General features: G+C 43.8%; 1 protein-coding gene across 1 annotated transcript in view; it reads right to left on the reverse strand.

Annotated features, from left to right (window-relative positions):
- SV2A (synaptic vesicle glycoprotein 2A) overlaps positions 1-15,546 on the reverse strand; it is a 230,954-nt gene that overhangs the window by 81,225 nt on the left and 134,183 nt on the right. Inside the window, exon 3 of the mRNA XM_089655505.1 lies at positions 6,999-7,179. Within this exon, the coding sequence (XP_089511631.1) occupies positions 6,999-7,179 (181 nt within the window). The remainder of the gene's footprint in view (positions 1-6,998; positions 7,180-15,546) is intronic.

Below are 15,546 nucleotides of genomic sequence, written 5' to 3' on the forward strand. Positions count from 1 at the left end.
CAATCTAGAAAACACTGCACATGCACTTTTTAGTGCCCTGCAAGGGCATCAGCTGATCAAAACTGAAAATGTAATTCCCATTCAGAATCAGTCCTGCAAAAGACATGATCTAACAAAGAGCTATTCCTTCTGAGGAGAAACAGCATTCACCATCCCAGTGGAAATTTCAACTGAAGAAGTGGCTTGGATAAACTATGAAATATCTTCAACATTACAGAATATATTGTATCTAGTTGAATGTGACCAACTACTACTAGAGTTTTCCTCATATTAAGAATATAGTAAAATAAAGAATATAGTAAAAAAAAAACCACAAGCCTTTAGTGAAAACTGCATGTCAAAGTGATCAGTAGATCCAGATTTGAAGCAGTTCAAAGTGGACCTTTGCTTCTTTTTCATTCCTTCTTTGAAGAATATTGATCCTTCCCTCTTCCTTTCATGAAGTCTTGGACACTTTTTTGAAAAATACTTTTTGTGGAGCCCAGCCCACGCATCTTCCTTTTTCACTCAGGTAAGAATGGAATGATGTATCCGATAGCCCAAAGCCTCCTGAGATACTGAAGCCACGGATTCCAGGAGGCTTTGGAACAATCTAGAAAACACTGCACATGCACTTTTTAGTGCCCTGCAAGGGCATCAGCTGATCAAAACTGAAAATGTAATTCCCATTCAGTCCTGCAAAAGACATAATCTAACAAAGAGCTATTCCATCTGAGGAGAAACAGCATTCACCATCCCAGTGGAAATTTCGGGAGTCAGGTCTCTTAAGACTTGGTTCACATCTGTGCGGGTGGTGCTGCTGCGGGACCCGCACAAATACCTGCAGCCGCACCACCCACACAGAGGAATGCGGGACCCACGGGCAGTTGCCATTAATTCTATCGGCAAGCCGCCCACACTGGAAATCACAACCATACTGGGAACCTCGGTTCCCATACGGGTTGCGATTTCCGAAGAAGTGCAGGGACTTCTTCCCTGCATATCCCAGGGCACGGGAGTCCATTCAAAGGAATGGGCTCTCATGCCCGCGCAAAACGCGGCCCACACAACCACAAAGATGTGAACCAGGCCTAAAGAAGGCAGCTACTAAAGGACAGAGCAGAGATTGACCAACCCAAAAAGTGTAGGTGATGGGAATTACCATGGATAACTACACACCATGAGCATTGTTGGGTGTATGAAGGATTGTTGTTTCTCAACACTTGGTGGGGAGCACGTTGAGATTTGGTTATTGTGAGTGTATTCGCTTATCTTATTGGTTTTTTTTTATCAAAATGGTGTCGCACTACGAAATATTCTTTTGTTTTTTGGATCTATATTGCACGTTTGGCGTCACAAGGAGTGAAGATATGCTTGGAGGGACCTAGCATGGACTAGTTGTAGCATGAAGGACAACATTTAACAACAAGCGGATGCCAGGCACTTTATAAAGCACTGTATTTAATTTGAGACTGGATCACTATTTTTACCAGATTATAGTTGTGGACTTGTGTTTATTGTTTTTTTTTATGGGGTTTTATGCTCTTTGAGGAGTTAGCGCACCACGTTAATATTTTTTATTATTTTATTTTTTTTACTGAGAGTACACTTAGTGGGTGGTTGCAGCAGTCTCCATTTTTGATCTGTTCATGTAGCAGTAATACTGTTTATTATTGTGTAGCAGCGCACGGGTGTCGCTTATTCTATTTTAACTGCACAGGCACTGCTGTGGTCATCAGGGGGCTAGAAGAACCCAAAAATAGACAGAAAGCTTTCAATAACATAGGCAAAGAGGATGGAGGTGTAGGACCTGGCATGTGGTTGATTACAGCAAGACAATGCTGTATTTGCTGGAAGCGTGAGTATGTGCATTGAAGAAGACCCAGAAAACCAAGCAAGAAGGGAAAATAAATAATAGCAAAGGGCAATGGAGTTCCCTTTTAAGCTATATGCAAATTTCTATTTTGTAGATGAAAATTGGACTTGTTCCCTTCCACCTTTCAGGGCTTTCTCTTGTCAGTGAGGTTACTTGTCATATGAATGGACCAATAGGAAGACAGGGCCAAGCTGAAAAGGTTAAGAATTGCATATGACTTTAGCTGTTTCTATTTGTGGATCTACTCAGGGGTGTATTTACCACAAGGCAAACAAGGCATTTGCCTAGGGCAATATTTTTCAGGGGGGGCAGCACTGCCCCTTGGAAGAAGGGACACACGCAGCATGGGGACCTAGTGGGTTCCGAGAGATGCTGTGGGTTTCATGACGGTGTATGCACAGCCCAACTCTTGTTCCTGGGGATGTCCAGAACTGTGAAGGTTAGTGTCTTTCTCTCTCTCGCCATGGGGGATGGTGGCTGGTGTATAGGGGCAGTGGTAGTGGAAGGCTCGGGTGGAAGGCAGGGGTGCTCTTGGTCAATGTCAGGCTCTTTCTGCGAGGGGGAAAGCCTCAATTTTTGTGTTGCCTAGGGCAGCACAAAACCTAAATACACCACTGGATCTACTGTTTCGGAATGGTTTCCTCTGAGAGAACCCCCTGTTTATATAAAGCTCATTAATTCAAAACCCAACGCTAGCAAAAACATTTTTTTAAGTTTTGAGTAGGGATAGACCATCTGTTGGGTGTCTTTTGCTCTTATAATGAGGCTTTCCGCTCATTTCCTGCCCAGGTGATAGGTGTTTGATAGAACAGGAAGTGAGGGGAAATCTCTCATCCGAGGGGGGGAGGAGTCTATAACAGAATCTTAAGAGAGGGGCCAAATTTTACTCCCTCTATTAGAAGGGTTTTTTTTTTTTGCAAGTTATGGATGATTTCCTCTCATCCGTGCTTTTTTGACACCCATCAGACAGGGAGATCAGTTTTTGGGATACAGTGACATTAAATCTTTGGCACTACCCTGTTAACACTTTAGCGTATTGATTCTGGATCGGCCTAAAAATGTGGCAAAACCCAAGAAGCGTATTTGGGCGCCATTCATTCTTAAAGTGTTACTAAACCCAGGACCCTGCATCCGCTATATCTGGTCTCCCTGGACCCTACACCCACTATATCTGGTCTCCTCGGACCCTACATCCACTATATCTGGTCTCCCCGGACCCTACATCCACTATATCTGGTCTCCCTGGACCCTACACCCACTATATCTGGTCTCCTCGGACCCTACATCCACTATATCTGGTCTCCTCGGACCCTGCATTCACTATATCTGGTCTCCTCGGACCCTACATCCACTATATCTGGTCTCCTCGGACCCTGCATTCACTGTATCTGGTCTCCTCGGACCCTACACCCACTATATCTGGTCTCCTCGGACCCTACATCCACTATATCTGGTCTCCTCGGACCCTGCATTCACTATATCTGGTCTCCCCGGACCCTACATCCGCTATATCTGGTCTCCTCGGACCCTACATCCGCTATATCTGGTCTCCCCGGACCCTGCATTCACTATATCTGCTCTCCTCGGACCCTACATCCGCTATATCTGGTCTCCTCGGACCCTGCATTCACTATATCTGGTCTCCTCGGACCCTACATCCGCTATATCTGGTCTCCTCGGACCCTGCATTCACTATATCTGGTCTCCTCGGACCCTACATCCACTATATCTGGTCTCCTCGGACCCTACATCCGCTATATCTGGTCTCCTCGGACCCTGCATTCACTATATCTGGTCTCCCCGGACCCTGCATTCACTATATCTGGTCTCCCCGGACCCCGCATTCAATATATCTGCTCTCCCTGGACCCTGCATTCACTATATCCGCTCTCCCCGGACCCTGCATTCACTATATCCGCTCTCCCCGGACCCCGCATTCACTATATCTGGTCTCCCCGAACCCTACATCCACTATATCTGGTCTCCCCGGACCCCGCATTCAATATATCTGCTCTCCCTGGACCCTGCATTCACTATATCCGCTCTCCCCGGACCCTGCATTCACTATATCCGCTCTCCCCGGACCCCGCATTCACTATATCTGGTCTCCCCGAACCCTACATCCACTATATCTGGTGTCCCCGGACCCCGCATTCACTATATCTGGTCTCCCCGGACCCTATATCCACTATATCTGGTCTCCCCGAACCCTACATCCACTATATCTGGTGTCCCCGGACCCTACATCCGCTATATCTGGTGTCCCCGGACCCTACATCCACTATATCTGGTCTCCCACAGTACACAGAACATGGAAATGCAATTATTTTAGTAAATATAAACTGCTAAATACCTTTTCTCATCAGCAGTATATAGCAGTCTTGTGACTTCAATCAGTGTTCAGCAGAGCACTAGTTAAAGCTTGTAGGAGTTTTCTTTCAGCTCTAGGAGGATGCAAAACCCCTGACCTCTGTCTGGACAGTGCTGATTGGCCCTGTGCTCATCACATGCACTCTCCCAAGAAAAAAAAAACAACCTCTCTAATAATACACACCAAACTGAGCATGTGCAGAGTGTTTCCACCATATGTCTTATCATCAGGAAATAAGAGGACTGTGGAAGAAGGGGAGGATCAGAGAAGACAGGATCAAACAGCCTTTTTACACAATGCAGAGGATTAACCCCTTAGGTTCCACAGTGAGTATAACAAGCATGCTTTACTGCATCTACAGACTGATTTTACTGTTGTGGGTTTAGTAACACTTTAATGGCACCCCAAACACGCCTAAAAAACAGGCAGCGGAGGGCAGTCTGCTTAGTTGAATGGTGTTACTCCAAAAATGACACAAAAAATGTGCAAAAAAATGCGTGAAAAATGCGATGCTCCTGCATCGTTAGATGCGAATGGGGCCTAAAGTCTAGCAATGGACACCCATTTGTCATATTCAACACGGCTGGGAATCCTCCAGATTTCAGCAGGAAAGTCCAGATAATCAAATAGATTTACTGGGTCTCCCGGCTGCTGGAGACTTCCCTCCAGCCTGGCCGCCGATTGGCCGGCAGGGACAGCGACATCACTCTGGAGCGCCAGCTGCCAAGCGGCCACTGGAAAAAGTTGGGAGTTGAGAAAGTTTCAGCTTGTTCTCTCTTTTCCTCCAGCTCCTCCATCTTGCCACTGAGAAAGTGTGTGGCCATTGGGAGGAGAACCAAGAATAAATAGTAGAGCTAAAGAATTAGAATTGGAACCCCTGTCAAGTTTTTATTGCTGTCTGTACCCTCTCTTTTTGTCCCGTTATCACCAAGAGTAAAAGAAAAATCACAAATTTTGGGTCGTCAGAACAGGAATAGATGGAAAATCTTCCAATGGGGACACTAGTTCTGGTGACAGCCATGGATTTCCTCTCACTTCCTGTTTCAGCTATGGAAGAGGAAGTGAAGAGAAATCTCCCCCAATGGGACACAGATGGAAAAAATGAACTGAACAGGGATTATAACACTCCCTTAGGCTAGGTTCACACTTATGCAGTTTGCGTTTGGTCCTTTTTGTGGTGAAATTTGTGTTTTTGCACATGCATTTTTAATGCGTTTTGCAGGTTTTTTTTTTTTTTTTTAAATTCTTGTTGCTAGGCAGATAAAAAACGCAAAATGCTACTTGTGAAGATTTTCAAGGATTTCTTGCAATTTGCAGTGCGATTTCCATTATATTCTATGTATGTGAAATCGCAACAAAACTGCAGAAAACGTTACACCCCGGTAACACTGGATGCGAATTGGCATGCAATTTGCATTTCATGCGACATGCGAATTAGCATGCAATTTGCATGTCATGCGACTTGCAAATTGCATGCCAAATCGCAGCCTATTGTTTGCAATTAGAGCAGTCATACCGGTGCGTTTTTTTTTTTTTTAATTCTTGTTGTTAGGCAGATAAAAAACGCAAAATGCTACTTGTGAAGATTTTCAAGGATTTCTTGCAATTTCCAGTGTGATTTCCATTATTTTCTATGTATGTGAAATAGCAACAAATTTGCAGAAAAAGTTATACCCCGGTCACACTGGATGCGAATTGGCATGCAATGTTCATGTCATGCGACTTGCAAATTACACGCCAAATCGCAGCCTGTTGTCCACAATTAGAGCGGTCATATCAGTGCGGTTCTGACTTGGTCGGAGCCGCAGCGATTTCTAAAGTAGTACATGCACTGCTTTTGGTGCGATTTGCATAGACATCTATATCACCTGAAATCGGCATGTCACCCGACTTTGAAATCGTGCGATTTCACTGTAAGTCACATGACTTCAAAGTCGGGTTTGATGTGACCGGGGTATAATGCAAGAACTACGTTAGAAATTGCGCTGCGGCAAATCGCGCATGTTAAAGACACTGACATTCACATTCGTTAGATGCGATTTCATGTGCGTTTTCAATCCGTATGACTGGGCACATGAAAACATTGAAATATTAAGGAAAAGTTTAGAGTCCCCCCCCCCCCGTAAAAAAAATGAAACATACCTCCATGCCGCAGCATTGGTCTGATGCTGCAGCTGTCCCCCGCTGACTCCAAGCCTGAGAACTGAGCATTCTTGGCCCGCTCCGGGCAGAGAGCAGTGACTGTCAGTCACCGCTCAATGCTCTGCTGCCACCCCCCCCCCCCCCCCCAATGCTCACTGCACAAAGTTGGAGAGGGGGTGGGTGCAACTGGCTTCGGCTATCAGTAAACAGCTGAGCCAGTTGTCAATCAGGCAGCTGAGTGGATCCCGACAATATAGACGGGATCATCCCAGAGCTTTGAGCCTGTCCGTTGACTGACTCTGGGTCACAGGATTGCAAAAGTAAGTGCATGCCTGTGACCCAGAAGAGAACTACGGCCAAAAATTCTCATTTAAGGATGGGGAGGGTGTTGTCACTGTTATTATCACTGTCACAGCTATTGGCATTGGCCTTGTATTGTAACCAGTGAAAATCCTTGCCACTGTCAAGCCCCACATCTAAAAACTGCAGTACTTCGATCTTGCCTCCAACTCACCCCACCAATTTGCTATTATATATTGTAATCGTTCACTGCCCCCCCCCCCCCCAATCTCAAGCTCATGGAGTTTTCAAAGTTCCCAGCTACACACATATCCCCGAATGACTACTCACCCCACTCCGGACAGAAGCCGACAGAATAGGAAGGTCCCATAGCCTTGAACAAAGGAGGAGAAGAAGGCGAATACGCTGTTGACAGAGAGGGAGATGAGAAGACACTGTCGTCTGCCAATGCGGTCAGCCAATCCTCCCCACAAGAAGGCGCCCACCATCATACCAAGGTACACGATGAGACCTGCAGTAAAACAACAGGTGAATATTCGGTATGGTAGATTCAGATTCGGTAGATTCAGATGTTTAGGTAACATTTGACCATAGAATTTAAAAAATATGTTCAACCACCCAACTCTGAAATTAATATGGCGGCCACGTGCACTTCAATTCCATTACCTGACCGATGTTCGATTCAATCACCACTAGACATGTGCAAAACAAAAAAAAATTGTTTCGTTTCCATTCAAAATTAACTAATTTCGTGTAGTTGGATTTGGTACATTCGTTCAATTAGTTTCGGTAATTCGAATTCAATTCGAAAACAATTACGCTTTACGTGAGACCGCACTGCTTCCAATGATGCCGCAAATTGGTGGGCGGTTTTATTGGCTGTCTGTTCCAGAATGTGATACTTGCATTTTTATTTCTGTTCAGGAAAAAAGTTTCTGATGGAGGAAAGTTTGTATTGATGACGGAATGGAGGTGGGGAGGGGTCAGCTGGGGGAAGGGGTTCCAGGGTTTAATTTTCCGGGAAGGCACTACAGGATGTTTTTGAATTGAATTTTGGCTGAGTTACATAGTTAGTCTGGCTGAAAAAAAACAAAAGTCCATCCAGTTCAACCATTAAAAAAAAAAAAAAGTTATAATCCTATACCCACAGTTGATCCAGAGGAAGGCAAAAAAAACCCAGCAAAGCATGATCCAATTTGGTCCTGCAGGGGAAAAAATTCCTTCCTGATCCCCCGAGAGGCAATCGGATATTCCCTGGATCAGCTTTACCTATAAATGTTAGTTTCCAGTTATATTCTAACATCCAACAAAGAATCCAGGACTTTTGTAAAGCAATCCACTGAGCTGGCCAGAACCAACTCTTGAGGGAGTCTATTCCACATTTTCACAGCTCTCACTGTGAAGAAACCTTTCCGTGTTTGGAGATTACATTTATTTTCCTCCAGACGTAAAGAGTGTCCCCTTGTCCTATGTGATGACCTCAGGGTGAATAACTCTACACCGAGTTCACTATATGAACCACTGATGTATTTATACATGGAGATCATATCCCCCCTTATGTATTATACATGGAGATCATATCCCCCCTTATGTATTATACATGGAGATCATATCCCCCCTTATGTATTATACATGGAGATCATATCCCCCCTTATGTATTATACATGGAGATCATATCCCCCCTTATGTATTATACATGGAGATCATATCCCCCCTTATGTATTATACATGGAGATCATATCCCCCCTTATGTATTATACATGGAGACCATATCCCCCCTTATGTATTATACATGGAGACCATATCCCCCCTTATGTATTATACATGGAGATCATATCCCCTTATGTATTATACATGGAGATCATATCCCCCTTATGTATTATACATGGAGATCATATCCCCCTTATGTATTATACATGGAGATCATATCCCCCCCTTATGTATTATACATGGAGATCATATCCCCCCTTATGTATTATACATGGAGATCATATCCCCCCTTATGTATTATACATGGAGATCATATCCCCCCTTATGTATTATACATGGAGATCATATCCCCCCTTATGTATTATACATGGTGATCATATCCCCCCTTATGTATTATACATGGAGATCATATCCCCCCTTATGTATTATACATGGTGATCATATCCCCCCCTTATGTATTATACATGGAGATCATATCCCCCCTTATGTATTATACATGGAGATCATATCCCCCCTTATGTATTATACATGGAGATCATATCCCCCCTTATGTATTATACATGGAGATCATATCCCCCTTATGTATTATACATGGAGATCATATCCCTCCTTATGTATTATACATGGAGATCATATCCCCCTTATGTATTATACATGGAGATCATATCCCCCCTTATGTATTATACATGGTGATCATATCCCCCCCTTATGTATTATACATGGAGATCATATCCCCCCTTATGTATTATACATGCAGATCATATCCCTCCTTATGTATTATACATGGTGATCATATCCCCCCTTATGTATTATACATGGAGATCATATCCCCCCTTATGTATTATACATGGAGATCATATCCCTCTTATGTATTATACATGGAGATCATATCCCCCCTTATGTATTATACATGGAGATCATATCCCTCTTATGTATTATACATGGAGATCATATCCCCCCTTATGTATTATACATGGAGATCATATCCCCCCTTATGTATTATACATGGAGATCATATCCCCCCTTATGTATTATACATGGAGATCATATCCCCCCCTTATGTATTATACATGGAGATCATATCCCCCCTTATGTATTATACATGGAGATCATATCCCCCCTTATGTATTATACATGGAGATCATATCCCTCTTATGTATTATACATGGAGATCATATCCCCCCTTATGTATTATACATGGAGATCATACCCCCCCTTATGTAATATACATGGTGATCATACCCCCCCTTATGTATTATACATGGAGATCATATCCCCCTTATGTATTATACACGGAGATCATATCCCCCCTTATGTATTATACACGGAGATCATATCCCCCCTTATGTATTATACACGGAGATCATATCCCCCCTTATGTATTATACATGGAGATCATATCCCCCCCTTATGTATTATACATGGAGATCATATCCCCCCTTATGTATTATACATGGAGATCATATCCCCCCTTATGTATTATACATGGAGATCATATCCCCCCTTATGTATTATACATGGAGATCATATCCCCCCTTATGTATTATACATGGAGATCATATCCCCTTTATGTATTATACATGGTGATCATATCCCCCCTTATGTATTATACATGGAGATCATATCCCCCCTTATGTATTATACATGGAGATACAGAAATCTGATATATCCGAATCTCCGAATAACTAAAAAATTCATCCGAAATTTGATTCGGAACGAAACGAACATGTCTAATCACAACGATCAACTCAGAAACGGACTGAATAGCCATAACTTCCCTTCCAACCAGTTTAGACTCCATTTATAACAGATTGTTGATCAACCGTTTTTCATTGATTGGCAGAACCGAGTTACTTTGTATGTGAATATAATTGTATTCTGATCCTTCGGATTATGGGATTACATGGTGGAAACAGAGATGCAATCGATAAGATATGATGATAAATTACAATTCATTACTAACAATCAAAATCCACTTCCCCGTGTGTGGCATATAGCTCAATTGTGTTCTCGACTGAAGATTGATTATCCACTTGCCCTCCGGAAGGTTTTCATGGCCAGGCCATTTTTGTTGGCTATTCGACTCTGAGCTACTTTAAAGGATAAGTACACCTTTTGCACATAAATAATAAAGGCATATTTTTTTGCAGGTAAAATATGTGAATTTATTATTTTTGTCCAAAGGAGCCTAGAAAGCATTTCACCAGCGATCAGGAGATTGCTGATGCCATGCAGGTCTCCTGCAGACCTGTCAGAATTTCTGCTTGCCGTACGGGATGTACGATCAAGCAGATATTCTGATAGGAAGCTTCATTGAACCACTACAAGCCCACAGCTGCTAAGGTTGTCGGGACTTGCAGTTCATTCATTCTCGGAAGTCTGTGAATGAATGGCGCGACCGCGTGGGCGGAGCCCCACACGGCCACGCTGTTTTCAAATCTGACAGATAGTACGACAAAACTTCTCCCCATATTATCTGTCAGAGGGAGGGGGGGGGCACCTGTGGCTATAGGAACATGGTACATGTACCACCCGAAAAATGGGTGGAACATGTAATGTTCCCAAAGGTGAACTTATCCTTTGGCAGGCCATAGACAGGCCGTTTATCGGCCGAATTTTCGGCCGATAAACAAAAAATCAGTCGGCCCCGTTGCCGATGCTGCCACCAATGTCCACGAAAAACGGCCATGTTTTGCGGATTTTCCAGCATGACCGATAAAAATAAATGAGATCCACGAAAAACGGCTGACGGGCTGGCCCCACTAACAGCGTGAATATCAGACGATTTTTCGTGCAGACGAAAATTCAGCCGATAAACAACCCGTCTATGGCTTGCATTTAACTGACTACGACGTGGTTATGCAACACTGTACCCAAATGAAATTTATACCATTTTTTCACACAAATAGAGCTTTCTTTTGGTGATATTTAATCACCTCTGGACTTTATATTTTTATTTTTACTACATAAATGGAAAAAGACTGAAAATTTAAAAAAATGTACTTTCTGCTATAGAATATATATATATATATATATACACACACACACATTATGTATATATACACACACACACACACTATGTATATATATACACACACACACACATATATATATATATACACACACATATACAGTCAGGTCCATAAATATTGGGACTTCGACACAGTTCTAACATTTCTGGCTCTATACACCACCACAATAGATTTGAAATGAAACGAACAAGATGTGCTTTAACTTCAGACTGTCAGCTTTAATTTGAAGGTATTTACATCCAAATCAGGTGAACGGTGTAGGAATTACAACAGTTTGCATATGTGCCTCCCACTTGTTAAGGGACCAAAAGTAATGGGACAGAATAATAATCATAAATCAAACTTTCACTTTTTAATACTTGGTTGCAAATCCTTTGCAGTCAATTACAGCCTGAAGTGTGGAACGCATAGACATCACCACACGCTGGGTTTCATCCCTGGTGAGGCTCTGCCAGGCCTCTACTGCAACTGTCTTCAGTTCCTGCTTGTTCTTGGGGCATTTTCCCTTCAGTTTTGTCTTCAGCAAGTGAAATGCTCAATCGGATTCAGGTCAGGTGATTGACTTGGCCATTGCATAACATTCCACTTCTTTCCCTTAAAAAACTCTTTAGTTGCTTTTGCAGTCTGTTTTGGGTCATTGTCCATCTGCACTGTGAAGCGTCCAATGAGTTGTGAAGCATTTGGCTGAATATGAGCAGATAATATTCCCGAAACACTTCAGAATTCATCCGGCTGCTTTTGTCAGCAGTCACATCATCAATAAATACAAGAGAAGCAGTTCCATTGGCAGCCATACATGCCCACGCCATGACACTACCACCACCATGCTTCACTGATGAGGTGGTATGCTTAGGATCATGAGCAGTTCCTTTCCTTCTCCATACTCTTCTCTTCCCATCACTCTGGTACAAGTTGATCTCGGTCTCATCTGTCCATAGGATGTTGTTCCAGAACTGTGAAGACTTTTTAGATGTCGTTTGGCAAACTCTAATCTGGCCTTCCTGTTTTTGAGGCTCACCAATGGTTTCCATCTTGTGGTGAACCCTCTGTATTCACTCTGGTGAAGTCTTCTCTTGATTGTTGACTTTGACACACATACACCTACCTCCTGGAGAGTGTTCTTGATCTGGTCAACTGTTGTGAAGGGTGTTTTCTTCACCAGGGAAAGAATTCTTCGGTCATCCACCACAGTTGTTTTCCGTGGTCATCGGGGTCTTTTGGTGTTGCTGAGCTCACCGGGTGCGTTCCTTCTTTTTAAGAATGTTCCAAACAGTTGTTTTGGCCACGCCTAATGTTTTTGCTATCTCTCTGATGGGTTTGTTTTGTTTTTTCAGCCTAATGATGGCTTGCTTCACTGATAGTGACAGCTCTTTGGATCTCATCTTGAGAGTTGACAGCAACAGATTCCAAATGCAAATAGCACACTTGAAATGCACTCTGGACCTTTTATCTGCTCATTGTAATTGGGATAATGAGGGAATAACACACACCTGGCCATGGAACAGCTGAGAAGCCAATTGTCCCATTACTTTTGGTCCCTTAACAAGTGGGAGGCACATATGCAAACTGTTGTAATTCCTACACCATTCACCTGATTTGGATGTAAATACCCTCAAATTAAAGCTGACAGTCTGCAGTTAAAGCACATTTTGTTTGTTTCATTTCAAATCCATTGTGGTGGTGTATAGAGCCAAAAATGTTAGAGTTGTGTCCATGTCCCAATATTTATGGACCTGACTGTATATATACACACACACACACATATATATATATATATATGTATATAAATGTATATATTGGTTTGTGTAAAAGTTATAGCGCCTACAAACTATGGTGTATATACTGGAATTTTTTTCTATTCATACTAGTAATGGCGGTAATCGGCGACTTAAAGTGAGACTGCAATAGTTTGGGGGGCAATCCGATTCTGGGGGAAACTGGCTAAGTGCCACGGACATCACCAGCGAAATTAACCACTTGCCCTCCAGATGATTTACCCCCCTTCCTGACCATGCCATTTTTTGAGATTCAGTTCTGCGTTACTTTAACCGACAATTACGCAGTCATGCAGCGCTGTACATAAATGGAATTTATGTAATTTTTTTCCCACAAGTAGAGCATTTTTTCAGTTGTATTTGATCACCTGTGCGGTTTTTATTTTCTGCGCTATAAACAAAAAAAGACCAACAAATTTGAAAAAAAAAACAATTTTGAATTTTCTATAAAACATATCCAATAAAAAAATTTTAAAAAATCAAATTACTTCATAAATTTAGGCCAAAATGTATTCTGCGACATGTCTTTGCTAGCAAAAAAATATCCCAATGACTGTATATTAATTTATTAATTGATTTACGTGAAAGTAAATTATAGAAAGTTTTACAAATGGCGGTAAATATACTGGATTTTTTTTTTTATACTAGTAACGGTGGCGATCAGAGACTTATAGCAGGACTTCAGGAGTGCGGTGGGCATTCTGACACTAGCGGGAACATTTCCAGTGACACTTATACAGTGATCAGTGCTAATAAAAAGCACTGACACTGTACTAATGGCACTGGGCAGGAAGGGGTTGAAATCAATCAAAGGGTTAACAGTGTGCTGTGTATATGAGAGATACAAAGCAGCATGTCCATGCTGACAGCAGAAGAGACCTGTGTTGCTTACACACAGGTCTCTCCCCTGTCAGCTCTTGCCAACGACCACCGAGTGCCGGCCGTGACCCAGTGATTGACATCCCCTGCCGCCAATTTCCTACCCGAAAACGCAAATCACGTATATATACGTGATTCTGCGCAGCTGTGCCGCCCTGTAGCAGTACTTCTGCTATAGGGTGGGTGGCAAGTAGTTAATACAATGATCATTGATAATACCATACACTTGTCACTGACTCACTGACTTTACTAATGACACTGACCACCAGAGTACAGGGGGGAATCAGAAGGGCACAATACTGGGATCAGGAGGGCACAGTACAGGGGGGGGGGGGGTCAGGAGGACACAATCCTGGGATCAGGAGGGCACAGTACAGGGGGGGATCAGGAGGGCACAATCCTGGGATCAGGAGGGCACAGTACAGGGGGGGATCAGGAGGGCACAATACTGGGATCAGGAGGGCACAGTACAGGGGAAGATCAGGAGGGCACAGTACAGGGGGGGGGGGGGGGTCAGGAGGGCACAATCCTGAGATTAGGAGGGCACAGTACAGGGGTGGATCAGGAGGGCACAGTACAGGGGAAGATCAGGAAGGCACAATACTGAGATCAAGAGGGCACAGTACTGGGATCAGGAGAGCACAATACTGTAATCAGGAGGGTACAGTACGGGGGGGGATCAGGAAGGCACAATACTGGGATCAGGAGGGCACAGTACTTGGATCAGGAGGGCAAAATACTGTAATCAGGAGGGCACGATACTTGGATCAGGGGGGCACGATACTGGGATCAGGAGGGCACAGTACAGGGGGGGAGGGGGATCAGGAGGGCACAGTACAGGGGGGGAGGGGGATCAGGAGGGCACAATACTGGGATCAGGAGGGCACAGTACTGGGATCACCAGGGCACAATACTGTAATCAGAAGGGCACAGTAGAGGGGGGGATCAGGAAGGCACAATACTGGGATCAGGAGGGCACAATACTGTAATCAGGAGGGCACGATACTGGGATCAAGAGGGCACAGTACAGGGGGGGAGGGGGATCAGGCGGGCACAGTACAGGGGAGATCAGGAGGACACAGTACTGGGATCAGGAGGGCACAATACGGGGGGGAAGGGGATCAGGAGGGCACAGTACAAGTTCCATGATGCTGCCCGGGATAGCTTAGTAAAAAGCATGACTGTCCCGGCAAATCCGGGACAGCTGGCAAGTATGATGTAATGCAAGATTATCATGGGGCCCCCATAGACCTGGGGCCCCTGGGTAGTGCCCAGGGGTGCCCATGCATTAGGGCGGCCCTGAATGAGGCAGGCTGTGTCTGACTTGCCGCAGCTTCTAATGCACACTGTAAGAAGCTCCCAGTGTGCAGTGAAATCAGAATAAGCCATTTCAGTCCAGGAGGGTAGCTGGTACAGCTGTGCGAGACTGAAGGGTAGGCTGGACTGCACCTTTACTGTAAGTGCATTTATTATTTTTCTTAT

Source organism: Staurois parvus, unplaced genomic scaffold (assembly GCF_062004578.1).
Source record: "Staurois parvus isolate SC_StPar_1 unplaced genomic scaffold, SC_StPar_1.0 ptg000842l, whole genome shotgun sequence".
Lineage (NCBI taxonomy): Eukaryota > Metazoa > Chordata > Amphibia > Anura > Ranidae > Staurois > Staurois parvus.